Source organism: Pungitius pungitius, chromosome 9 (assembly GCF_949316345.1).
Source record: "Pungitius pungitius chromosome 9, fPunPun2.1, whole genome shotgun sequence".
In the NCBI taxonomy this organism is placed as follows: domain Eukaryota; kingdom Metazoa; phylum Chordata; class Actinopteri; order Perciformes; family Gasterosteidae; genus Pungitius; species Pungitius pungitius.
Window position 1 is genome coordinate 18,893,476 of NC_084908.1, and position 24,776 is coordinate 18,918,251.

The 24,776-nt window shown below is 45.8% G+C and overlaps 4 protein-coding genes across 5 annotated transcripts; 2 read left to right on the top strand and 2 right to left on the bottom strand.

The window, feature by feature from the left end:
- The first annotated feature begins 5,987 nt into the window (after nucleotides 1-5,987).
- LOC119217892 (ubinuclein-1-like) lies at nucleotides 5,988-11,258 on the top strand. 2 transcript variants are annotated; one of them, XM_062564456.1, is made up of 14 exons: nucleotides 5,988-6,380; nucleotides 6,626-6,730; nucleotides 6,880-6,981; nucleotides 7,109-7,243; nucleotides 7,379-7,473; nucleotides 7,557-8,130; nucleotides 8,231-8,301; nucleotides 8,593-8,722; nucleotides 8,815-8,939; nucleotides 9,382-9,489; nucleotides 9,650-9,793; nucleotides 9,919-9,969; nucleotides 10,096-10,657; nucleotides 10,947-11,258. In XM_062564456.1, the coding sequence occupies exons 1-13, from the start codon at nucleotides 6,102-6,104 to the stop codon at nucleotides 10,646-10,648; spliced, it is 2,472 nt and encodes an 823-aa protein (XP_062420440.1). In that variant the 5' UTR covers nucleotides 5,988-6,101; the 3' UTR covers nucleotides 10,649-10,657; nucleotides 10,947-11,258. The 2 variants fall into 2 exon arrangements, with proteins under 2 accessions (XP_062420440.1, XP_037327815.2); XM_037471918.2 differs by having other exon boundaries at nucleotides 10,096-11,257.
- A 244-nt stretch (nucleotides 11,259-11,502) lies between these two features.
- LOC119217999 (intercellular adhesion molecule 3-like) lies at nucleotides 11,503-15,322 on the bottom strand. Its single transcript, XM_037472114.2, has 7 exons — nucleotides 15,147-15,322; nucleotides 14,059-14,209; nucleotides 13,760-13,835; nucleotides 12,966-13,104; nucleotides 12,543-12,878; nucleotides 12,023-12,253; nucleotides 11,503-11,903 (listed from the first exon to the last, which is right to left on the bottom strand). The coding sequence occupies exons 1-7, from the start codon at nucleotides 15,199-15,201 to the stop codon at nucleotides 11,833-11,835; spliced, it is 1,059 nt and encodes a 352-aa protein (XP_037328011.2). The 5' UTR covers nucleotides 15,202-15,322; the 3' UTR covers nucleotides 11,503-11,832.
- Nucleotides 15,323-17,803: 2,481 nt separating this feature from the next.
- LOC134132724 (caspase b-like) lies at nucleotides 17,804-19,624 on the top strand. Its single transcript, XM_062564467.1, has 3 exons — nucleotides 17,804-17,863; nucleotides 18,488-18,763; nucleotides 18,860-19,624. Exons 2-3 carry the CDS (start codon nucleotides 18,499-18,501, stop codon nucleotides 19,039-19,041), a joined length of 447 nt encoding a protein of 148 aa, XP_062420451.1. The 5' UTR covers nucleotides 17,804-17,863; nucleotides 18,488-18,498; the 3' UTR covers nucleotides 19,042-19,624.
- A 390-nt stretch (nucleotides 19,625-20,014) lies between these two features.
- On the bottom strand, nucleotides 20,015-23,873 carry LOC119218055 (myelin and lymphocyte protein-like). Its single transcript, XM_037472190.2, has 4 exons — nucleotides 23,538-23,873; nucleotides 21,908-22,075; nucleotides 21,321-21,443; nucleotides 20,015-20,716 (listed from the first exon to the last, which is right to left on the bottom strand). Exons 1-4 carry the CDS (start codon nucleotides 23,625-23,627, stop codon nucleotides 20,642-20,644), a joined length of 456 nt encoding a protein of 151 aa, XP_037328087.2. The 5' UTR covers nucleotides 23,628-23,873; the 3' UTR covers nucleotides 20,015-20,641.
- Nucleotides 23,874-24,776: the final 903 nt, after the last annotated feature.

Below are 24,776 nucleotides of genomic sequence, written 5' to 3' on the forward strand. Positions count from 1 at the left end.
AATTACCTTTCTTAGATGTATATAATAATGTAAAATGATGTGTGTATATCACACACACACAGATGTGTGTTTGTAAATATGTGTGTTCATAGATATACATGAATTATCACACTTGAATTCTCCCCTGATATCCTGTGTTTAAATGAATAAAATTAAATATTCACAAAGTCAAACTTTTTTTATGGAGTCATAGTTCGAATTTAATTAAAAGTCATATTTCACCTCTTCTTCAAACATGTTTATTACACCAAAAGATTTTCGAAAGAGTCCAAAAAGCCATTTTAATTGTTATCAGCGAGCTGGATCACTCTCCCTCTGTGTCCCTTTCTTATGCCCCCCCCCGCTTTCTTCCCCTTGGCTTCCCTGGGCTGTCTTGGCTCAAGGCGCAGGGAAATAGACCTAATTAACCCCCCCTCCCCACAGGGAAATCCGCTATGCAAATTAACATTTTCAAAATACAGTAATGATATCATTTGAGAAATGGTGAAGCCAATTTTTCACGCACCGGCTCTAAGTATTTGCAGATACATTTTAGCAGCACAACCAATGCTGTTCTCCTCATCCTCTGGTAAGTGTGTGTGTGTGTGTGTGTGTGCGGGGTGGGGTGGGGGGGGGGGTGTCGTGTTAGAACAAATGCTCAGTTCTGATGTGCACGGAGGAAGAATGGATCCGCCTCTCCGGCCACTGTGCTGGCTACCGGAGCCCAACAAAACCATCTGCCGGGGGTGAAGTGGTGGAGGGCTGGATGGAAGGAGGAGGAGAAAGACCCCACCCCCCCCCCCTTCCTTCCTCCCACCCCCCCCTAAACCAAAGAGCTGAGCTTAAGGCGACTCTGTAAACGAGGAAAGATGTTTTAATTAGGAAGCAAGTTCACGCGCCTCCCATTTAAATGGCTTTAATGAACAGCTCAGTCTGAGTGGCTGGTTTGGGCTTTTTAACATTTTCCCCATGTAGCCTCACTCGTATTATACATTTATACCAAATGTACTGTGTCCATATAAAATCAGTTTTATAAAACATCCCCAAATATCTATCCAGAAAAGTCAATGCCGATCACATTTATTGGGAGGGAATCAATCATACATTCATCTGTGGGTAATCTACTGGATAATCTGTGAAATTATTCCTCAAAGAGATAATAAAAAAAACATCCTGTGACCTGTCACATAATGGATTCACGAGTCTTTGGATGAGGAAAGGTAAAATCTTCAAGGTGAATCCGTTTTCAGGACGCCTTTAATAAGCCGCGTCGGCGGTTTGATCATCGTTTTTCCACGTTTTAAGCAGAATATCAAAGGGCTTTAATGGCAAAAGGTTAGCAGCATATATCACTAATCCTCAGGAAAAGCTTGTATTTAATACCCACGCTGTAAATCCATATCCAGTGTTCATGCAAACAGACATCACGTGCACGGTGGGTTCAATAAATCACTGCGATATTTTTGACGTTTTACGGCGATTGTTTGAGCCACATCGTAACCTTCGGGCCCTCGTGAATCCCTGCACGAGTAGATAAAACCACTACAGAGGAGCGGAAAGGCTTTTCACTTTTACGACGTCCTTCTTACACTCCGTGTTGCTTTAAATGTTCTATATAGATGCTCAGGGGATTCAAAGCATGAAGGTTATTCTTAAATCATTTCTGGCTAAGAACTGTGATGCTGCTCAGAGCCCTTTTTTTTCAGTCCTGTTGGTCAAGAATTTCTATTTAGGTGGAAACAACTTTCACAGTTTTTTGATGACACATGATGTCCATGGAGCTTCCAGAACTATGATCATATATAGTTTAGTTCTATTTGTCGACACTATGGAGAAAAAACGGGGTTTTCCAATGATACAACATAAATGTTACAGTACTTTTAACCTTTAAGCTTTGTGCGCTCGAGTCGCACGTTTAAACTTAAATCTTCAAAGTCTGATCCATTGGAGGACAAGCAGCACGGCACTAAGGCCCTTCCTCTTCCACTCTGCACACAGTTTTCTCTTTTGACAGTCGAGCCGCCGATGGCACGCGGCCAAAAGGACGGGCGCTTTGTGCAATTAATGCTCAAAGATGTCAGCCAGTGAGCGAGCTCCTTTCAGAGGAACTGCCAGTCCACAAAGCGCCGCCTCACGATACCTTCTGGAACATCCCGTCCAAACATATGCCTAATTGTTTACTACCGCTTGTTTACATAAATACAAAATGTTGTAGAGGGGGGAGGGAGGGGAGGAGAGGCGCTACACTATAAGACAGAGCTGGAGAATTAATAACAATTTGTGGCAGATAATTACTTATCAATTAAAGCTGCTATCCCGCCTAATTAGGCAACGTTCATTAAATTCAGCCAATTTAAACCTTAATCAAAGTTAGCAGTGCCTGACAGCTGAGGGAGGATCAGTGGAGGAGCGCCCCCCAGTGGAGGACAGCCCCCCCCCCCCCCCCCCCCCCCTCCAGGGGCTGAATGTGTGGCGCATTTTCAGTTCATTTAGTGTAATTTTGTGAAGCATTACGAATGGATGAGAATGAATTGCTTTTTACACATTTTATGTTTTGCTTAATTACTTTTTTTTAAGTATTATTGTTACTATTTGTGTTCTTATTGTTATGCTGTTGCTGTTGCTTGTTATCAATGCAATAATTACAATTACATGAAGATCCTTTAGTAGAAGCTGTCCTGCTACAAAGTGGACCGACGGCGTTTTAGGAGCCGTATTAGTGTCATTATTCTGTTGCTGCTGGACTAATGTCTAAGCAGATATGAAGTTACTAAACCTGCGATATAATTGGAATAATAATAATAATTGAAGAGTAAAAAATAGTGTTTCATTGTTCAAGCTATTGGACGTGCAAAAGCACAAACATGCTTTTGCAGCTGAGATATTTGGCTCCTTATAACCATGTTAAAGCGATAATTTATCCGCTGAAATAATGAAGTTCTGGAGGCCGGGATTTTGATCCAGACCCGGTCTAAAGGTCCGGCGATAAAGTCTGACCTAATGAACGTTATCAGCTGATGATTTGGTTTGGTAATGCAAACCTTGTGCAATTACCTGGAGATTCACCGATATGTAAAACATTAAAGTTACTCTCCAGGGAAAAAAAGACATTAAAACCATCACCAGGAGCAGGAAGTGATCTGCAGGTCACAGTGACACTGGCCTCAACTTCCAAACGTTCCTGTGAGTAACTTCATCCTAATAATATAACCAAAAACAAGTCACCATGGCAACTTCCTACAACCTACAACTCATTTTGGTAAGTGGTTCTACTGGAGTAAGATGTTTGATTTATTTGGAATAGTGTAAAAAGTTTAAAATGAGGTTAAAATATGTAAAACTGTAAAAAAACACCCTGCTACAAGAGAAGATGGTTCAGCAGCAAATAAACATAAACAACAACCTTTTGATGTAAACAGTTTTCTAAAAAGGGATTTGGTTATTAATGTTACATTGAGCATTTGTGTTAATTACCTAGCGTTTTCTTTGGCTCAAATGTTTAAAAATGATTATTATTATTATTGCCGTGTCAGTGGCACGGTGTTGTTTCCTACTGTTTTTTATAATCCACCAGGTTTATAAAGGAAATAATTTGTTTTCTCACGTTTCAAAAGTGACTTAAAAACGTAGCTGTTAAAGGGGCTTTTTTACATTCTTGTTGCTCATGGTTTGCGCTGTTAGCCCCGTTAGCGCCGTTAGCCGTGAGCCGCCATGTTGAGAGAAAACCAAAATGTTGGATCAGTTAAATAAACAATCAATTCCCTTTGACATGTGATGCAGTACAAGGTAGCAAAGGAAATAGCATTTCAAAGTGGTCAAGAAGTTACCTGATGATAATTACGAAATGTGTTATTTTTAGCAAAACAATCTACCCTGGCGCGCACGTGACCGGAAGGTGTGACTCACTCCTCCGCCCTCCTCGTGGCCCGTCTGCTCCGCTGCTTCCGGGCGGTGGACAACAAGGAACCAGTTAATTAATATTGGCTCTTGTTTGGTCTAGTTAATGAACGAGTGAATTATGCACCTCTGGGACGCACCGCCTCCCCAATCGGTTTAAATTATCCCCCGCACCCTCCCGACATTGTCCTCCAATTTCCCCACTCTGATCCTGCGCTGATGGGGTCCCTGTCACCGACCAACATGACACACACACACACGCACGCACACGCGCGCGCACAGAGAGAGACGCGGGCTACCCCTGCCGTCTCCATCTGTCTGTCTTTGTCCTGCTCGAGTGTGTTTTACTTCTTTGTCTGCAGCCCCGTTCATCGACGCCCCTCGTTTTCTTCTTTTCATTCGACGCTTCTGTTCGACCTCGCATCGTCGGCTCAGGGTGGCAAATAACTTCCATCCCATTAACTCATCTGAGAGGGGGGGGCGGGGGGGGGGGGGGGTAGTCAAACAAAGCTCGCCCGCAATCTGATCCTGATCCAAACATATATACACGCTGTCTCTCACACGCGCACACACACACACACGTGGACAGTGGTGTGGGTCAGAGGAAGAGGAGACAAAAAAGGGTCCATATTATTTGCATTAAAAGCCTCGCAGCGTGAAATTCATTTATAATTACAAAGCGGGGTGCAGCGTGTGTTATGCAGATCAGGGGCGTGTGCGCGTGTGAGTGTGCGTGCGTGCGTGTTTGAGTGTGGGTCTGTGATTGGCTCGGATTGGTTATTTTGTGATATGCTAACACGGAATGTATGGTGACAGATTGCAATTATCCCATTATTGTAATTGTCAAAGTCAATTCACTGCAGGCCGCGTGACAGATTCTCACGTGATTTAGATCCGCTCCGTTTGACCCTTTTTCTTTTAAATCTAGTCCTTAAAACAGTCTCTGCTGTGACGAGCTGCACGGGGGCTCTTTATTTATTAACAGTGAGAAGTGTCGATAAAATTAAGTCATGAAACAAAACAAAAAAGTTAACGATCTGTTAAATGCAAGAACTATTTCTATATCGATTCTGGAGAACAGTTCTAGAAAGTAGAGGCCGATAGGCGATTACGTTTTGGGGTTGTTTCAATTTTAAGACGTATAGGTTACAATATCCTCAAATTATATATTTGTTTCACTGTCTGTGGGATGATCCAAGTGAAAATGCCCCCCTCTTCTAAGATATCTCAGCGTCTCACGCACATTTTTCTGAGCTCGTCCTCGTGGATCTCCAGCGCCCCCGTGTGGGAACAAAGGCAAAACAAGAAAACGATCATAATAACAGTGGTATTTAGTGTTATTGTAATTCTAACAGTGATTGCAAAATAATAATAATGAAAATAAGGATGTTACAAAACATAATTACACAAATACCAACTTGATCAAAATAGTCCTTCACGTTTCAGAAAACGTGCATATGACACACAATATATATATATATATATATATATATATATATATATATATATATATATATATATATATATATATATATAAGATATAAGATAACATGTTTATATCTCAAATCTGCACTTTGCATTGAATCTGTAGGCGCAGGTTCTGTTCTGTTCTATTTATTGAAACACAAATCAAAGTGTAAAAAAAGTTCCAGAGGTTTTATTGGGTTGTTTTAGGGCCAGAGTCATCTTATCTCTCGGTGGTTGCCAGGCAACCAGCCGAGACTTCAGGAAGCGGCCGCCAGTAGAAAAGAGAAAGCCACATAGTTGAGTTGAGTATTGTCGTTTTCTCTTTGCTTTTTCGTGAGGTTCAGGTCACGAGTCACATGTTGTTAGCTTTTTTTGAATGTGTTTGTTCTCAAATAAGCAAACATGGCTACCAGCTGCTGTCAAAATTTGCAAGTTAAATTTTTTAAAACTTTTAAAACTGTTTTTTCTCTTTGAGTCTACTTAATTTCATTTTGAAATGGAAATGAGGAAAATAAGTAACCAAAACATGTAAGAAAAATAACGATATGAATAAATTCCTTTCCATGGCCAAATATAAGGGATATTAACGTTACAAATAGGCCTCCGCCACCTTTACATCAAAAGGTTTTTCAACAGTGTCCGGAGATGTGACGCGGCTGTTTACGTCACCGATGACGTCACGCGAGCACACCTGCACCTGCTTCCACTGAATACCACCTTCCTTCAGACGCGGGGGCAGGAGCTCGCGCCCGGCTGAGATGGCTGAGTCCCGCAGAGTTCAGTTGACCACGTTGTCCGGTGACCACGGACCTGCATCCCCCGGGGAACCGGTCCCGGTCCCGGTTCCGGGTCCGGCCCCTCCCTCCGTCCCGGCCCCGCGCCGGGAGCCTCCGGCCCCGCGCCGGGAGCCTCCGGCCGGTGACCCGCCGGAGAAGGCCAAGGGTTCGGGCGGCACGGTCCGGCTGGAGCTCACGTTGTTCGAGGCCGACGAGAGGAGCTTTCCGGAGTTCAGCTACACGCAGCTCGTCGACATCAAGGTGGGACTTGATCCGAACTTCTGTTCGGAAGCCATTGCTCATTTTAATATTAACATTTGCTGCTGCTTTCTGTGCATGTCAGATCATCGTGATTGATTTATAAGGAAAATAGATTTGATGAATCAGAAGGGCTGGAACCTCTGTATCACTGCTTTTTAATGAAGGCCAAGTTAAATGTGGGACTTAACGACGCAGGGTTTTTTGTATCTTTTGTGTAAAATCCATGATTGTTTTATGTTTTTTAGACCATGCACACTGAAGAAAAAGTCCAATTGAGCCGATTTGAAGAGCAAGAAAAGAGGGAGAATGAAGAGATCACTGCTACTTTAAGGAAGTTGGAAAGAAAATATGTCAGTATTTTACTTTTAATCTTTTAAAAAAAATTTTTTAGCCAACACTATTCATTAAAAAAAATGTCTTCAAGCGACAGGTCGTGACTGAAGTCATAAAGGTGTTATTTACGAGTGGCAGAACGATATTTCTCATTCGCTCTTTGCAGGGCAATGAACCAAAGAAGAAGAAGCAGGACCGCATTCAGGACCTGATCGATATCGGGTTTGGTTACGATGAAGAGGATTCCTTCATCGACAACTCTGAGGCTGTGAGTCGCACACTTTAAACCCCCCCCCCCCCCCCCCCCCATAGTACGTTTTATCTTTTTGAAGATTTTCTTCAGGAATTGACAAAAATGCTAATGAGATGATTTATTTACCGGCCGCTCCCTGTAGTACGACGAATTCGTGCCGGCCGCCATCACAACCAAATTCGGTGGATTCTATGTAAATTCGGGCGTGCTTCACTTCCGTCAGGCTTCAGAGGCGGAGGACCTGGCAACAGAAGAGGAAACACTGGACTCTTCAGACGTAAGATGTTCCTCTGAAAATAACCCACATGAAAGACCATTGATGGTTGTTGTTTTTTTTTCCTCAAAAGGAACAGATTTCAGTTTTTGCCCAAACGGTTCTTTTTTTTTTTGTTTTGTATTTTTGTTACGGAAGCTTTCAACTCCTCGGAAACCCGAGGTCAACGGAGGCCCGGGAGAGCCGACGATGAAGCGCTGCGGAGAAGAAAGAAACGTGGATCCGACCTCCAGGTGAGGCTGACCAAACGTGCTGGCGCCTTTGACCCTCCCTCCCGTTTAATCCCTCTTCACCCGGGGCGCGTCTCATCCCGCAGGACTTTGTCTGAAGCTGGACCGGTTGACGGCGTGAAGAGGAAAAAGAAGAAGAAGAAGAAGAAGGCGACGACGACGACGACGTCCGCCGGCCCGCTGAGCGTCACCAGCATGTTGAAGAAGTTCCAGAGGGAGAAGGCCAAGGAGCGGCAGAAGACTGAGAGAGCCAGCCAGAAGAGCCCCGTCCCCGGCGAGCCGTGTCCGGCGGACGCGGGCGGCGGGTCGGGCCTGACCGACCCGCTCCTCAGTCTCATCGGCTCGACCGACGACCACGCCTTCATCCAAGCGGCCAACGCGGTGGACCTGGACATCGACCTGGACTCTTTGTTAGATGTCACCGAACAGACGACGACAACGACGACGTGGCCGACGCCCAAGGCCGAGGCGCCGCTCCTCCGGGCCGGGGCGGACGACGCGAGCCGGGCCTTCGCCGCCCCGCTGGTCCGGCCTCCGGACACCGAGACCAACTCGCTGCCGAAGCTTCACCCGGAGCCGGTCGGGCCCTCGCCGCAGGGGGTCCAGCTGCCCGAGGGCCTCCCCTCCCGCCTGGGAGACAGCATTCGGAAACTCGTGGCTGTGAGATGTGTTTTTATATATATATATGTGTGTGTGTGTGTGTGTGTGTGTTTGTGTTTGTGTGGGGTCACACGACTGATGACGTGCACTCGTTTCTCAGGTCGCCAAGACGTCGGAGGGAGAGTCGAAGCTGAAGTTCTTCACCCCGGAGATCAACTCGGTGTTGCTGGAGTGAGTTCTGGAACATCGCGGATTCCCTCGGATCAGTTTCTCCCGGATCCGGGTTGCGAGATGTCAAACGTTGTTTTCTGCTCAGACTGATCTAGGTTCAGATTCAGAGGTCCAGATTTCTGCCACCGGGGGGGGGGGGTTTGCCTAAATACTCTACATTGATTGTTTTTTCTATGAATAGTCTCTCAACACACCCTTTGGGTCAAATCGTGGATCTACCACCTGAACTACAAGCCTGTGAGTCTTGTGTTTACCTCGTTGACCCCCCCCCCCCCCCCCCCCCACCCCCAGCATCGAGGTGCAGTGCCGCGAGCAGGGCGTCCATCTCCGCTCCAAGGTCTACACGCACCTGTCGTCCTTCCTGCCCTGCAGCCGAGACACGCTCCTCAAGCGCGTGAAGAAGCTGTTCCTCGCTCAGCGGGTGAGCTCCTTATGAAATGTTCCCGCACGTTGTTTTTCCGGCGCTTCTGTTTTGTGACCCGCTTTCTTGAAATATGGGTGGGGGGGAACAAGGAGGACCCCCCCGGCGTGGACGACCCGTTGCAGAAGCTGAGGGAGGCCGTCGGCAGGGCGATGCCCGAGCAGATCGAGAGGTTCAACCAAAGCTGCGTAGCGTACGAGCAGATCAAGACGTTGAGGTACTTTCATCCGCACATATCTGGTGTAATTGGAAAAATGTCAAATAAGCTGCTTAACTTAACATAGTTATGCAAGTGAATAAAACAACATTCCAGGGATCCAGATGTTTATTCCTTAATTGACATATTAAAGGTAAATAAGTAGAAGCTGGAACAAAAAGATGTGATTGAGTTATTTAAATAATCCAACCGAAGAGCTACAAAAGGTGGTTGTAAATGTATTCAATTTGAACTTTGATCAACTAGGTATAAAATTTACTTTTTTTTTCTTTAGATATTATTAGAATTAAATTTTAAAAACCTTTTGTTTTTGTACACTTCTATGCTGCAAATATTGAAATGCGGCCCCGGCCTTTTTGAAATAAGGGTTTGGACTGCAGATTGGAGATGTGTGTGCGTGTCTTTCTTTCTATTGTCTTGAACTAGTTTATGTCCATGTCAGGGCAACGGAGGAGAAGGTGAACTTTGGTCCAGAGGACCACGTGGAGGAGAAAGGCGGGCGAAGAGGAGGAGTTCCTAAGAAGTCCTTCCAGTGGAATGAGGAGATCAGGTCAGATATGAAAAAGACCATCTGCTCGTAGGATATTACCTGGACCAATAATCTCATTCATCCAGTCGCAAGATCCCTGGATCCCAAACTACCTGCTTCAGTGTACATTAATTCGGGTTCCCGGGTGCGTCCACATGACTCTCCTCCCCCCCTCATCCAGGGGGAGCCTGTGTGAGGTGTTACGGGTGAGAATGGAGCGATGTAAAACTGAAGGGAAAGGGAGTCAGGAGATGGAGCACCACCTGAAGACCATGTTGGACAACGAGGTCAAACCGCTTTGGCCAAAGGGCTGGATGCAGTCCAGGTGTGTGGAACTGGTCCAAGTTTACTAATGAAACCCTTGTTTTCTATATACATTTATCAGAAAAAAGTACTTCTTCACCCGTTTGTACACGCAGACGTGTCCTTACTCAACATTTGTTTCTTCAGGGTTCTGATAAGGGAGAGCAGGAAAATGTTGAGCCTCTTTACGTCATTACTGTGAGTACGAGTTCAGCTACACCTACAATTTATATTAAATAAAGCTCAAATAAAAGCTCAATCCCACCCAATCAATCCACTCTCCGCCCCCCCCCCCCCCCCCCCCCCCCCCCGGTGTGTTGTCAGAGTGAAGCGTGTCCGGCCCGAGAAGAGGCCGCGGCCCATCGGCGCCCAGTCGGACAGCTGCGGCGTTCCCCACGGCCCTCCGCCACTGAAGCGACTCCTCCGGGTGGAAGACGCGGACGACGACGACGTCGTCGTCCTGAGACCAGACGTCGACGCGCCCCCGCCGCTCGCCACCGAGGACAAAGGAGAGGCGGCACAGGGCGCCGTTTCCCCGCCGCCCGCAGAGGTCATCGCTGCCGCGACGCCGTCCCTCCTGGACGTCCTCGCCGACCAGGCGCTGGCCAGGGAGCAGCACCCCCTGGTCTCCCAGGAGCTCCTGGCGGCGGCCGTCGCGAAATACAAACACTCGGTTCAGCGCTGGGGCTTCGGGGGGGACGCCAAGAGCCCCCCGCTGTCCCCTCGCCCCCCTCAGTCCAGCCCGGTCGGCTTCCCGCTCGGCGGGACGTGCCGCGGGGTTCTGCCCCAGCTGGTGCACTTTGGGGACTTTGCCCGGCACATGGACGCCAGCCACGTGCAGATCATCTCGGACGATGACGACGTCACCATCCAGTGATTTTTACGGGTCGGTTTAAATCACTCGAGCTTTGGGGCGATTGAGTTGATTCGGTGCGGATCCAGCAGGTCTTACTTTGGTTAAAAGCTCAGGAAAAAGCTAGTCTTTTTGGTCAATATAATATTTTGTAATTAAAGCATGAAATGGCTAAAATTACCATCAATTATTTTATTTCTACAATGACGCGAAGCAAAAGTCAAAACAAGTGTAGGATCTGTTTTTTTACTTTGCCAAAGATTGTTTTGGAGACTTGGAATGTAGAAAATAATCATTTATCTAATTTTTTTTGTTTCATCAGCAACGGACTGGACACATGTTGGGGTTCTAATGAAAACTAAACCTGCAGTGGAAATGATTAACGAGCTTTAATCAGTAAGTTTGGGTTCTCATTTTGTTTGAATCAGTGTCATCTGAGGAAAGGTTTCTTACTTTGACCCATTAGAGGAGAAGTTGCACTTTTACCAATGAAACAAAGTGACGACTCACTCGTTATCTTTCACATGGTTTGATCAGAAACATCCCAGAGGACCACCTGTGACCCTACTACGTATTGAATGATTTGAATAAATAATTATTAAAAGCTTACATTTTCTGTAACTGTTTTTTATTCTTTGAGTTGGAGCAACTGAGCCTTAAATTTCATTGTCTGGAGATTATTTCTTCTCTCCGTCTTCCCACCATCTGCTTTACCAACCTTTTTTCTTTTCTAAAGGGATAATATGCTTTCTTTATATTTACCAAGATTTGTCAACTGGGAGAATTCTTAGCATTTTGCCAGGGGGCAACTCCTTGTAATAGGAACTTCATAAATGCCACACTTGGTGCTTTGCAATGTTAAAGAAATACACAGAGCCTCCACTTTGGTGGGTCTTCATTCTGCAGAATAATAAACGCATGTCCACAGACAGGAAGTGAAACACTGTTGGAAGAGGATCCAGAGAGTCCGTGTGGTTGTGGATCATCAACCTGCTGTAAGGAAAGAAGAAAATGTACCTGGGCAGAAGCTCAAAAAGGAACTCCGCTTCTAATGGGACCTGAGATTCTGATGAAAAGGAAGTTGCGAAATAAGACGTTGAGAGAGAAAACCGGAGCCGCTTGAACAAATGAAGAGAGACTCGACGAGTTTTCCAGCGATTCTCAGGCCCGGAGCCGCTCATCCAGAGCGAGGAATCCCACCTCAAGTCCTACAGCCAGTTAATCATCTGAATCAGCAGGATGGCCAACAGGAAGTGTTCATTACAGCTGTTTGTGTTTCCTAGAACGAGGAGGAGACAAAAGCATTTTACCATCACGGGAATTTAAGTAAAGACAAATTTCTCCGATATTCAGGAAGGGGGAGGAGTTTAAACATTTGTAATTAGAACTCCAACGCACCACTGGCAGGGAGGACCTCCACCTCCACCGTGAAGTTTTTCTGTCCGAGGCGTCCTGTTGCAGAGACCGTGTATTTCCCAGCATCCCCTCTGCTTGAGTGAGTGGGCAGGGCAACCACTTGTCCATCTCTGAACCATGTGACCAACGGCGAAGGGTTTCCGCCCACCTCACAGCGGAGACTCTCGCCCTCTCTCACCTGCAGCTTTGTGGGACACGAGAGCCACGGACCAACTGGGAGGAAAGACGAGTCGGGATGAAAAACATGTTTTTTAGAGGAGAAAACGTGGACCAGAGTCCCTTTTATCTGTTCTGACCTTTCACAATAAAAGCCTTAGCGCAATTCGTAACCATTTACTGGTTAAAAAAAGAGTCCGTCTATGCATTTTAGGTCAGAAGGTGAAATTTGTTAAAACCTTTTTATAAAATACGTGTTGCATTTTTGGCAGCTTTGCATCGCTGGTAGTTTGGATGCAAAATAATTGCAGGAAAGTATTCGGAATTTTAATTTTTTTAAACTCACAGAGGACAATGGTGGTGATCTTTTGTGACATCACTAAAGGGAGCTTCAGTCCTTCAGGTCCCAGTTCCAGCTTCGCTTCACACCAGTACTCCGCTCCATCATCTTCTCTACCCGGGTTGATGTCCAGAGTGAAGTTCTGAGTCACTGGTTTCTCTGGTTCCTCCTCTGTGCTGTTGATGGACTGTGGGAGACCCAGTGCTGTCTGTCCTCTGTAGAAGCTCACAGAGAGGTTCTTAACAGGAGCCACGTCCTCTACTGTACACTGCAGAGTGTACCGATGACCCTCCATCATCGGCCCAGTGTGGTTAGCGCTGATGGACACTTTGTGTGGAGGCTCTGTGGAGACAGAGCAATATTCAAACCAAAAGAGAAAAAAAATGAATATTTTTCTAGCATGTCAGAAAGAGAAGGCTATTAACTCACTGTACACTATCAGAGGGAGAGCGATGTCGCACCGCCCCCCCGTGTCAGCTAGCGCATAGCATATTGGTCGGATGCCCCAGTCAGTCAACCTGTCAACATGCCAGACCAGAAACCCATCCATCGTGGGGTCAGGAGCCGCCTGGAGGAGCAAAGGATTCAAATGGTAAGTTCAATATAATGAAGTATATGAAGATGGTCTCATCATACCTAGCAATACAAAGGAATAATTATGCATAGTTTACTATTCACACCTAGAAGTACAAACTCAAATCCAAATCTTGGATTGCTGCCATGAAATATGTCAAATATTTTGAATTAAAAAATCAATTAAGTCAAACAAATATTTTAAAATATGGAAAAAAGTCAGAAAGAAATTCCAAAAAAAGAGGTCACTTAAGTTTTGAAAAGAACAAAGAAGAAACTCTTGAAGGAAAAAAAGTAAAAAAACTATTCAATTGCAGCTTATTTTAAAAGATGAAATAGAATCGATCAAAGGCTGGATGGTGGATCACACTATCAGAGGAGAACAGACACAGATGTCCTTTTTGTCTGTTTTTGTTTTACACAATATATAGATTACCTTACTTTGCTGAAAACAGTTTTCTCTGTTTTTCCTTTAGATGACATTACTTACAAAACAAAAGAAGAATACAGTAACTGTTTCTTACAGTAGTTTATGTGGCAGCAGTTTATTTGTGGGGACGATACAGTCCTTGAATGTTAAATATGTTGGTAGGCTTATTAACAGGGTTCTCATATAGATGTATTAGATATATTAGTATTAATTCACCTACCAGTGAGACTTCCCAACCAAGGAGAGAGAAGCCCATCTGGGACACAGAGCAGTTTGCAGTGGCTGGATCTCCGAACCTGAGTCAGGAGAGTTTACACACCTTTAGTTTACACAGAAACAGGGTAGAAATCTGCTTCTCAGCGAGGTCAGTGGCACCACAGATAAAAAGAGGGTTTTTTAAAATGTTTTTTAGTTTTAGTGCCTGCATGTGTGCACAATCCTTCCGTTGGTTGCTCAGAGGATCCACTAAAAGTGAAAAGGAGAAAAGGACACAGACCCCTTCAGCTGTCCCTGACATACCTGACGACCAGGGTGGAGGGAGACACCGTCAGAGGGCAGCCCACCGCTGAGTCACCGAGGGGCGGGGAGGATGCCAGAGACGGGGCGGGGGCCACGACTTGCCATGGGAGAGGTGGAGCAGGTGTGGGAGGGGAAACGGGGGATGAGGAGGCTGAGGTCAGGGAGGGGAAGAAAGACGCAGTAAGTCACTAGAGGAGTGAATGTATGTCCTAAAGACATCGTTGTGGCGCGGAGGGGTCAGAAAACTTATTTTCCTTGAGATGTACGTATTAAAGTATAAAGTGATCTGTCGCGTTAAGTCAAATCCCTGATAAGAAACGATGCCTCCCTTTGTGTTGTCCGAACAAAGGAGTCATTTCCCCCCCTTTTGAAACAATACATGCGAGGGTCAATTGAATTTTGCCCATCTCGTGAAATAATACTCCTTTTAGCTGATCTATTGTGAACCATTGTGAGTCCAACCCAGCGTGTTCCTCTGAGGAAGGAAGGACAACCCTGCCCAAGTCAAAGGACTGGCTCCTCTCTTCTATTGACCATTGTTCCCCGAGTCCTGGGTGGCGCCCCATCGGATGACCTCACAGCAGCTCTCCGGCGTGGCTGCCGGCAGGGCGGCTGCCGGCAAAAAAATCCATTCGTCACGTTTGCCACATGCCGCTCGCTCAAAGTGAGGGACACCAGAGAAATGCTTACGGCCCGCGGCAACGGCCTCACCTTTAGAGCGGATGGAAACATGCCAAATCAAAAATGAAACACGTCTTTCCCTTTTCAGAAGAGACAGTGAGATCTTTCACACAGGTGTAGGCATTAAAATGTGAAAACCTGCACTGAAAATATAATATAACATTTTAATTATACAGAAAAGAGTGGAAACTCCATTCAATTCATTTCTGTGAAAGTACCAATACTTCAGAATGAAGAATATATATATTGCCATGTAGTGTACCTGCAGATTAAATACCAACTTGTTGATCCTCCCTACCTGAGGTTTCCACAAAACGTTTCAAAATATATATTCAGACCTGAATATCTGGAAAGAGCCCAAAACTCGGAGACGATGATCCCGGTTCTTCTCGCCTCGTTTCACCCACCTGAGCTGATCAGATGGAGCAGCAGCAGCGTGACCGGCCGTCCAGGTGCACACATCCTTCCCCCCGGGGTCCCTCGCTCCAAATGTGCCAATATGTTCACATGTATGAAGGCGCACGTCTGCGTGATGGCGGCAGTAAGTATTTGTGAGCGAACGGGAGCGGGGGGGGGGGGGCTGCAGGTTTTTGTGTCAGGGTGTGTGTGTGTGTGTGTTTGTGCCGTTTTCCTTTTCTTGGGTGTGACTGAAGCTGATCGTCCGTGGAACCCACCGAGGGCGTTTCTCTGTTCGTAAATCAAACGAGGAAGGAAGGGAGGGTCAAGAATAACGCGGCGGAGCTCTGCAGCACAGAGGGCACCGGTGTGTGTGTGTGTGTGTGTGTGTGTGTGTGTGTGTGTGTGTGTGTGTGTGTGTGTGTGTGTGTGTGTGTGAGAAAAGTTACACACACACACTACTGAGAAAGCAACACTTTTAAACATCCTTAACGATGTCATCGGCGATGTTGGATGAGACGACTTTGTTAACTTAAAGGGGACGTGTGGCGCAGTCTAGCGGTGAGGTGGCTCTCTACAAGTCCAATGTAGAGAGAGTGTATCCAAAGTACGCCTGAGTGGAAGTTTACATGGCATCATAGTAATTGGTTCAATTATCAGAAAAGCACAATTAATGTGTGGTGTTTTTTTTTTGTACTGAATAGATACAAACTATGAGATGTCAACAATTTGTTTCCCTTTTACATTTCAACATCAAAATACTTACGAGAGTTGTCTTTTCCTAGAATCACACATTTTCATTATTTTACTTTCAAAGTTAAACGAGAAATGAAAATGTCTCCAATCAACATGTCCTGAAGAGATTTGACCAATGGGGCCGATCCCCAGCAACACTGATCTGTTGATTTATGTATGTACTTTAGAAAGAACCGGAGGCGCCGCTATCTACGCTTTCCCCACTTTGTGCTTCTCTCCACCAACTTCCTCCTGACACCGAAGGTCAGGTTTTCTGCCTTTTCTCCTGCTCTCCTCCCTCTCTGAGGAAGGGAGGAACCGCGTCTGTGACTGTGGAGCAGAGCGGTTTATCGTGGGAAGCATCAACAGCATCTCTTCTTCTCTTTTAATTGCTTCTTACTGTCATCTGGGATCATTTTGCTGAACCCTGTGCAAAGCTTGGGTCATGTCTGTCTTCAGCTTTCCTGGAAGAAAGGAGGAAAGGCATCGCAATGCTCTCTTTTGTATTTGCATGATTGCATTAGCCATTTGTCTTGTAGATGCAAGCGCTGTGTTGTCCAAGGAGCAGACCGGTTGTTATGTTTGGCAGGATTTAATGCAGGAAACGCTCTTCCCCGTCAGCTCTCACGACAAGAGTCCCGGCTGAAAGTATCAATAAGGTCTGATCTCCGTCTCTGGCGAGACATTTTGAATAGTTGAGAAACATCGACTTCAGGTAGGTGGTCTGGACATACTGGTTTGCCTGCGCTTGAGAGGCCACAGAGGCTGTAACGTCGTACATCAGCATCTTGCACCAGGGTGAGTTCTGACAACGACGAACCTTGGTTTACAGCAGCTACCAACTGCAGAAGGATCGGGCGTTCAGGACGGGGGACGAGAGCTTCACCTAAGAGTCGAAATACAGGTTTGACAAGACGGCGAGAGACGCTAAACGAATGTACTCTCAGCGAGTGGCTCTGCTTGACGAATCAGAGTCAGAAAACAGCTGCTGCTGCTGCTAAGTAAACAACAACAACCAAGCGTAGGCAAACCAAAAGGGACGTAACACCGGAGAGGGAACACAGGGGTGAGAAAGATGCTGTGTCCATCTATCTGGGTATTTTAAATTTATTTATTCACTGGAGGAATTCTCGAAAAAAAATGTCGAGGAGCAGCCAGCAGCGCCGGCAGTCGCTGTGAGTCACATCGCGCAGGCGAAGACGCCCAAGGTTGTTCGAGCATTTCGACATTGAATGAACTAAAAAAGTCAACGTCGTAACGTTTTGAATGTAAGGAGCCTCCAGCTGCTCTTCTGCCGCTGCTTTTCACTCGTCTTCTAGCTGATCAAGCTAGCGTTAGCTCGCTAATAACAGCAGTGATGCTAGCGAGAGCAGGTGGATATTTTTAAAAGAAAGAAAAATGGGCTACAGATGCAGAAGAAGTCTGTCGTCTCACTGACTGGTATTGTTAGGTAGGGTTGTTTGTGCAGGTTAACATACAATTTATATATAAATAAATAATAAATGAATGTCAGGGTTTTGGTTGTTAAACATTTTTTTTAATTTTAATATTTTATATAATCATTGAACACAAATCCAACCACGGATGATTTCAATTAGTTTATCCAACTTTTTTGCACGCTCTGTTGTCTGTTCTGAATGTGAGAGATAGCCACGCCCCCTGATTTGCATGTAAGAACGTGAAATAAAAGTGGCATTATGAAATAAAAGTCTCTTGAAATAAATAAATGTATTTAATATTTATGTATTTATTGCCTCATTCATTTATTTCTAATTATTTTTTTTTAAATAAAATGCATTAACACGATGTATTTCAAATGCATATTTTATGTATTTATTTATTTAATTGTGAATAAAACGGCATTCCAGAGTTCTTTAGAGAGTACTGGTGGCGACACTTTCTTGACTTTGAGCTTTTCTCCACCGACTTCCTCCTGAAACCGAAAGTGAAGTTACCTACTACATTTTCTTCGGCTCGGCTCGTCGGTGTCTCGGTGAGTCCCTTTTCTATAAAGAAGTGTCCACTGTTTTAGGGTTTAACTTTGATTTTGGGTTCCGGTTCCGCTTCGCCGTTTGATCCCTTTGTACTAATCTAAGGGTTCTAGACACCGTTTTTTTAAAGGCTTTTGTCCACATTAACGCCCTGATACGGAAAGGGGTGTCTTCTCCACGTTACGTCATATTTACTGCTGTTACGGTGACATGGGGCGAACACGTGACTTTTAAAACGCATTAGACTTTGAGCCACATCTCGTGTGCGGCCCACAATAAACTCTTATCACATCGTAATGAGCGCCCACTCAATTAATCTAAAACGCGCGTGTGTGTGCGTGTGTGTGTGTGTGTGTTACTGCTGCACTGCGCATGCGCAGGAACAATCTGAATTCTAATTTTCTTTAATGTGGCACAATCAGTGGTCTCATAAAAGTAGTTACTTATTTTATTATATTATTTATTTAATTATTATATTTAAATCAATAATATTACAATATTCTGAAAATGAGACTTTCTCAATGCTGCAAGTGTAAGTAGGCAAATAGTCTATTGTTTTACTACCAGGTCATTTAAAGAAACGGCTTAATTGACTTTCCCAATTCTTTCCCCTCGTCCACCTGCAGTCTGAGCAGACATGTCGGTTAGAAAGCTGCTGCTTGAGGTTCTGGAAGATTTGCTTCAAGAAGACTTCAAAACCTTTAAGTGGCACCTCGGGGACGTCGTCCTGAAAGACCTTGAGCCGATCCCCAAATCCCGCCTGGAGGCCGCGGACCGAACCGACACCGTGGGAAGGATTTTGGAGAGCTACGGCGAAAAAGACGGCGTGAGGATCACCGTGGAGGTCCTGAAGCTCATCCGCTACTGTCACTCTGCAGAGAAGTTGATGAACACATACAAAGGTATTTCTTTTGTAAAGTAAATACATTTACAAGTCGAGGTAAGCAAAATCCGACTTTTGCATTAACGTTTTGCGCACGCGTCTGTGTTTCTATCAGCAGGAGGAGGGGCAGCTTCATCCTCTGCACCTGGTGGTGCACCTGGTGGTGCAGCTCCTGCGGCTCCATCAGCACCTGCTGTTGCTCCGTCCACCATGACGGCTCAGGACCAAGGTGTCCTCTTCGCCCCGTTATTCGCCGGGGGCACCGTTGGGACAATGAATGTAACCATAAACAAATGAAAGACATCTAGATTAAGGGAATACACACTCAGGTTTTTTTTTCTTTTTTCAACGTAATTCAATTTCTTTTTGTTATTGCCCAGATTGAGATTCACTGTGGTTCACCACAAACAGTTGAGCCTTTGCTAAGCCCCTCCCCCTCGCCGCTGCTCCACCCGACCGTACGGCCGACGCTGACCCAAAGTCGGCCGCAGTTTGAGACCCACGATGCGAAGGCTCTCTGTGGTCCTGATGTCATCAGAGAGCTCGGACAGCAAAGTTAATAATTATAGTGATAGCAATAGTTGTGTGTTGTAGAAATACACAATTGTACTATAAACATTTGCCATTTTAAAATGTTTACTGTAGAAATACATGTATTTATAAAACACCTGATATTAAAGATGTGTTTTTTTTAAGCATCAACAGGCAGCTGTTAATTGCCTGTGGACCGATGGGGCTTTTTCTAGTCCTCGTTTGGAGAAATATACAAATATACAACTTTTGTTTATTGAATCGTTTTTTCATAACTTTTTCATCTCGGATACCTCTTCAAGTCCACCCTTTTTTAATAAATGAAGCAGAACTTTGGGAGAGGAGTGAAACTGAATTTGTGTCATCATTTCAACGGAGAGAAATGTAGATTTTAATTGAATGTTAATAGATGTGATGGGGGGGGGGGGGGGGTCATGAGATTTAGCCTCATCGCTGCAAAGGGGTCCAAACGAAGCAGATTTAAAGTGTGTGTTGTCCAGTTTCATGGAGACGCTTAACTATTATCTCCTGCTGCCTTCCCTCATCCATTATACACCACGGCTACAGTCCACTGAGCGCACACTGTGGGGGGGGGGGGGGGGGGGGGGGGGCTGGGCTTCCTCCACGCCATGCTTCTCATGTTCTCGTCATCAATTTAAATTCCACAAAAACAATATTTGTAAGTATTGAAATATTTCACAATAATTGTATCTACAAATCCATAATTTCATGGCTCTTATTTTGGTAGGTTTATTCATATCATTTTGTTTTTTACCAGGCGACAACTTAAAGCTCTGAAAAAAGAAGCCAATGTAGAAGCGGTGTAAACTGGAATTCTTCCTACTGACCAGCAGGGGGCGACTTTATTGTGTAGAAGGGAAAATAACCTCAGTAAAGTAAGAGTTCACGGACTAAAGACACAATAACAGAACTATCTTTGTTTCACTGAGGATTTCAAATATTTCAAAACAAATTTATTAATTTTCCAATTACTTAAAATGTTTACAAAACTGAAGCGGTCAGTTTTCAAAAAAGTGCACAGTACAAAATATGAGAGTGTACAAAATGATCAGAACACCTGGAAACATTTAGAGTAGGCCGTCTCTGTTGGTTCATGTTGTCCAAACATTTTTTTTAAGAATGTAGTTAAACCTGCAAACATGTGGTGCAACATGTGGAATACATGCTGATGAGATCCCGCGGATGGTCGGTCCGTGATTCCTAAACTAACTAAATCCCTGAAACGCCTCCAGCTCAGCCACCGAGAGACGCCGTGGTGATCCAGATGTTGCTTCAGCGGTGAGTCTCCATCGCCACCGTCGGCGTGCTCCGCGCGCTCCGAGGGTGTCCCGACGCTCCGAGGCCTCTAGAAAGACTTCCATCGAATGGCAGACAGGAGGGTGTGGGAGAAGTAGAGAAGCGTCGCCACGAACGAGAACACCTGGAAGGGCCGGGGAAAAAAAAGAGGGGAACGTCAGCGGTGGACTGGACTGGACTGAGAGGAGTCGTCCTCTGAGGACCATGCATATCGACAGGAGGTGTGGTGCGTTCGGGTGTTTTGGGGTAGCGCGGCTACTTAGGACTTGCATTCCAAGCTTAACTTTGTTGGTGTGGTCGGCTCTTAGGAGTCGAACCACATCAACCGTTCTTATTTTAAGATCCCACTTTAAACCCCTCCTGTGGTGTGGACCAGTGTACATCCGTAATAACCGCAAATTCGCATCATTGACGCAATGATAGTCCCACAGAAGAAGTCCTTCCCCACAGGCCTCGTAGTGATTCTGAGAAGGGGAATGTATGCAGCGATGTCCATTCTATGAATCATGGAAAATAGCAGTAATGAGGTAGTAGTTTGACACTGTGGGAACCTGGCGTGCGTGGGAGGGTCTTCGTGCTAAGCTAAGCTAAGCTAACCAACACTTGAGCGGCTTTCTCAGCTGGTCCTGCAGGTTCAGGTCTGTGTGTGTGTGGGGAGAGGGGAGGGGGGGGGGGGGGGGGGGGTGGGGGTTCATCCTCTCTGCTGGCCCTCTGACATCCCGACTCACCACTGCTGAGACGTCCAGCTTGTAGTTCCGGGAGCTCGTGTCGGTTATGTTCAGGGTGACGTTGGCCAGAACCACTGAAGCACTGAGGTAGAAGAAGGCCGCGACGCCGTGGTAGATGAAGTCCTGACAGAAGACAAAAGCAGAAGGTCAGGTCATCGTTAGGTGCTTCACTGTTTGCAATGGCGCCGAGTCAACGCAAACGCTGTAACACAAACCTGTTGCATTCACAGATTTATTATTTAGTTTTTTTGTCTCATTTGTCAAAGATGTCGGTGATGTGTCATGGTGGAAATCTCTCATTGGTGCGTTCAAGTTCCCCCCGTTATCTGAGGGTTGAGGATTGATGGCTGAAAACAAATCGTCGTTGTCTCAACTGCACTTACAATTAGTGTCCAATTGGGGGTTGAATTAATTCAATCACATGACCAAGCAGTGGTTGCTGAAGACACACCTGACAGGAGATCTCCACACACTATGTTGAGAGGGATCTCCTGTTAACTGTTAACCGTCAATCACTGCAGCTCATTCTTGAGGCGATGGAGACAGGAAACAGTGTTTGCTTCATGGGAAAAGTGAGGGAGACTTACTGCGGCGGCCCAGCGGCCTTTGTTCTGATGGACGCCGCAGGCGAACACCACCACCCAGACGAAGGTCACGGTGAAGCAGAAGATGGAGACGAACATCACCCAGGCCTGAGGGTTGTGCGGCACCACCAGCGTGCACGCCACCAGGATCCAGACCAGGCCGCCGAAGATCTGCAGGAACGCACCAGAGACGGGTGAGAGGAGACCGAGAACCCGCCCAACATCGCCCAACAGCGCCCAACAGCGCCCAACATCGCCCAACAGCGCCACTACCGCCGCTGACCTTCGTCCTCATTATCGAGTCCTCAGCTGATAAGAGTCCAACAGCTGAAAAACCCAGTGACGAACAACGATTTGTCTGGGCTCTGACCAACATTGAACGTGTACGAAATGGTGTTTTATTTCATTAAAACTCTTAAAACCATCTTAGAACTATATAAAAAGCATTCGACCCTAACAGTCGTTGTGAAGGACGTCTTTTCTGTCGACCCTGTATTTCCAGCACGGAGCCGGGCGTCGCTGCCCTCGTTCACTCGACACCTCCGATGATTGACAGGCTGCATTATTCAGGCAGCTCCACCAGACTCCACCTGCGCCCGTGTTGGTGTGAGTCTGTGTGTGTGTGTGTGTTTGTTTTTGGGGGGTGTAAAACTGCAGCAACATTCCTCCGCTGTTGAGACTGTGATGACGTCACGCTGCTGATCTCCTTTCATGCTGTATTTTGGCATGAGGAACTGGGAGGGGCCTCACGGTGGACCAGCTACTCCCTTCTATTTATTACTATTGATCTATTGATGAATATTTATCTTTTGTAATTTGGGTTTTTGTCTGCGCACGGTTGAAGGGATTTTGGGATTGGAGCGGCGTCCAGATGTGCTGATGGTGTACTCGAGGAACTTCTCGCCTTCATATATTTCCAGAATAGCAGCGGTTGAATCATCATAACTGAAAACGTCCTTTGTTTTATGTTCGCAAACGTCACTCAAATCTAAATTAGAAATGCGTTCACGTCACATTTCGCTTTTATCTTTATCTGTCAAACTTTTTTTAGGTTACATCACAGGTCGCTAAAGACAATGTCTCTTATGTGGGCCTTTTATTACCGAGTAAATTTTGGGTGAATCATGGACTTAATTCATCAACCCTCCCCACGTTCAGATTCGACCCACCAAACAGGTTTGTCTTGTCTCCGTCTGAACACATCCAGTCACCGTGAAACTGCTCATTCACAGCAGACTCAGTGTTGGAATAATTAGACCAACCTGCCAAACACAGAGTTGGTAAATATTCTGGTTAAACAAGAGAGAGAGAGGTGCTGAAACCACTCTTTGTGCTCTTGTTTCATGAAATAAAAGCAGTAAACGAGTTTGAACTTGCATTTGGGAGAAATCATTAGAGAAAATGAACATTTTAGGATATAAAGGATATATAAGTGTCCTCTGCAGGTGAATAAACGCGTCCACCCCCACACGACAAACCAGCAACACGTCCACCTCCCTCCACACGTTTCACCCGCACTCTCTAAAGTTCAGTTTACTGGTCAAATGTGTTGGGATGTTTTCGTGCGTGTCGATGCGCGGAATCGCGCCCCGCTGGAGGAAGCTGGTTCCCGTCACTTTACGCTGCTTCTTACCAGCTCGGGCACGTAGAGGATGTCGGGGATGGTCGTACATATCCCGATGCCGCTGGGCAGGTTCCCCATGGTGGCGGTGTTATGGGCCATCCTGATGCCGATGATGATGCTTCTGATGCTTCTGCTGCTGCTTCTGCTGCTGCTGCTGCTGCTGCTGTGGCCGCTCGGTCTGAAGCGAGGCTCCGAGCTGCTGCGGCTTAAAACCAGGCGCAGCCGACTGGAAAAACCGGAATCCCGAGCAGCCCGGAGGAGACACGCCCGGCGGCCCGGCGCGCTCCGCTTGGAGGTTCAGCGAGATGGAGGTCCAGGTGTCTGGCACACTGTATCAATGTTTCACCAGCGACACTCATTGATCACCGTGGCAACCCGCAGCAGCTCTGCATCATCATCATCATCAACATCATCAACAACAACAGCTTTAACGAGAGTGACAGCGTTTATTCTGTTTGGTTTAATCCTTGTATATGCAAGTTAGTCACGATATGCTCATAGTAGAATGATTCATATCAATGAAAATTAGACTAATGATGATTTGTTTATACAGCATCTCCAAATGGAAAAAGTGTGTGTAGCAGAACAATAACTAAGAACATATGAACTCAAAGAGATGAAAAACATCCACCATGAACATGAACAGTGTTGGTGAGTGATTCGAACACACAAAGGTGCTACAGATTCATCAAATGAGGAACTTTCATCTGTATGTGAAGTGAAGCTCAGTCCTGGTTCTCCCTCCAATAAGGCCTGGATCTCCATCCTGGTTCTGGCTTGTCATTAATCTGTCAAAAATCATATTAGATAAATCTGACCTGCGATCAGGGTGGTATGTTTCTCAAGGTCGTGAGAGTTCTTCATAAAACATCTCTCAATATTGATTATTTTTCTTCTTACCATTTAAAAAAAGATAAATACTTAATTTTAATACTTTGGACACCCCAATATGTCACTCATTTTGGGACCCTCTGTGAAATCATTGGGCCAGTCATCAAAGTCCAGTTGTTGAAACCTTTTGAGTGAAATATAAGAGCATGCTTGTATTACTGATGTGGTGAGAGCCTTTCACACCCTCACTCTGTAAACAACACATCCATGGAAACTGCCCCGCGTGTCATTTGGCCGCCGGACAAACACCCCGCGTAAACGCCCGGCGGGATCCGGTTCCCTGGAGGGCCGTCATCGGATCCTCTCTGACCGGGAAACCTGCTCCCGGTTCAACACAACGCTGCGTGCAACTCCTCT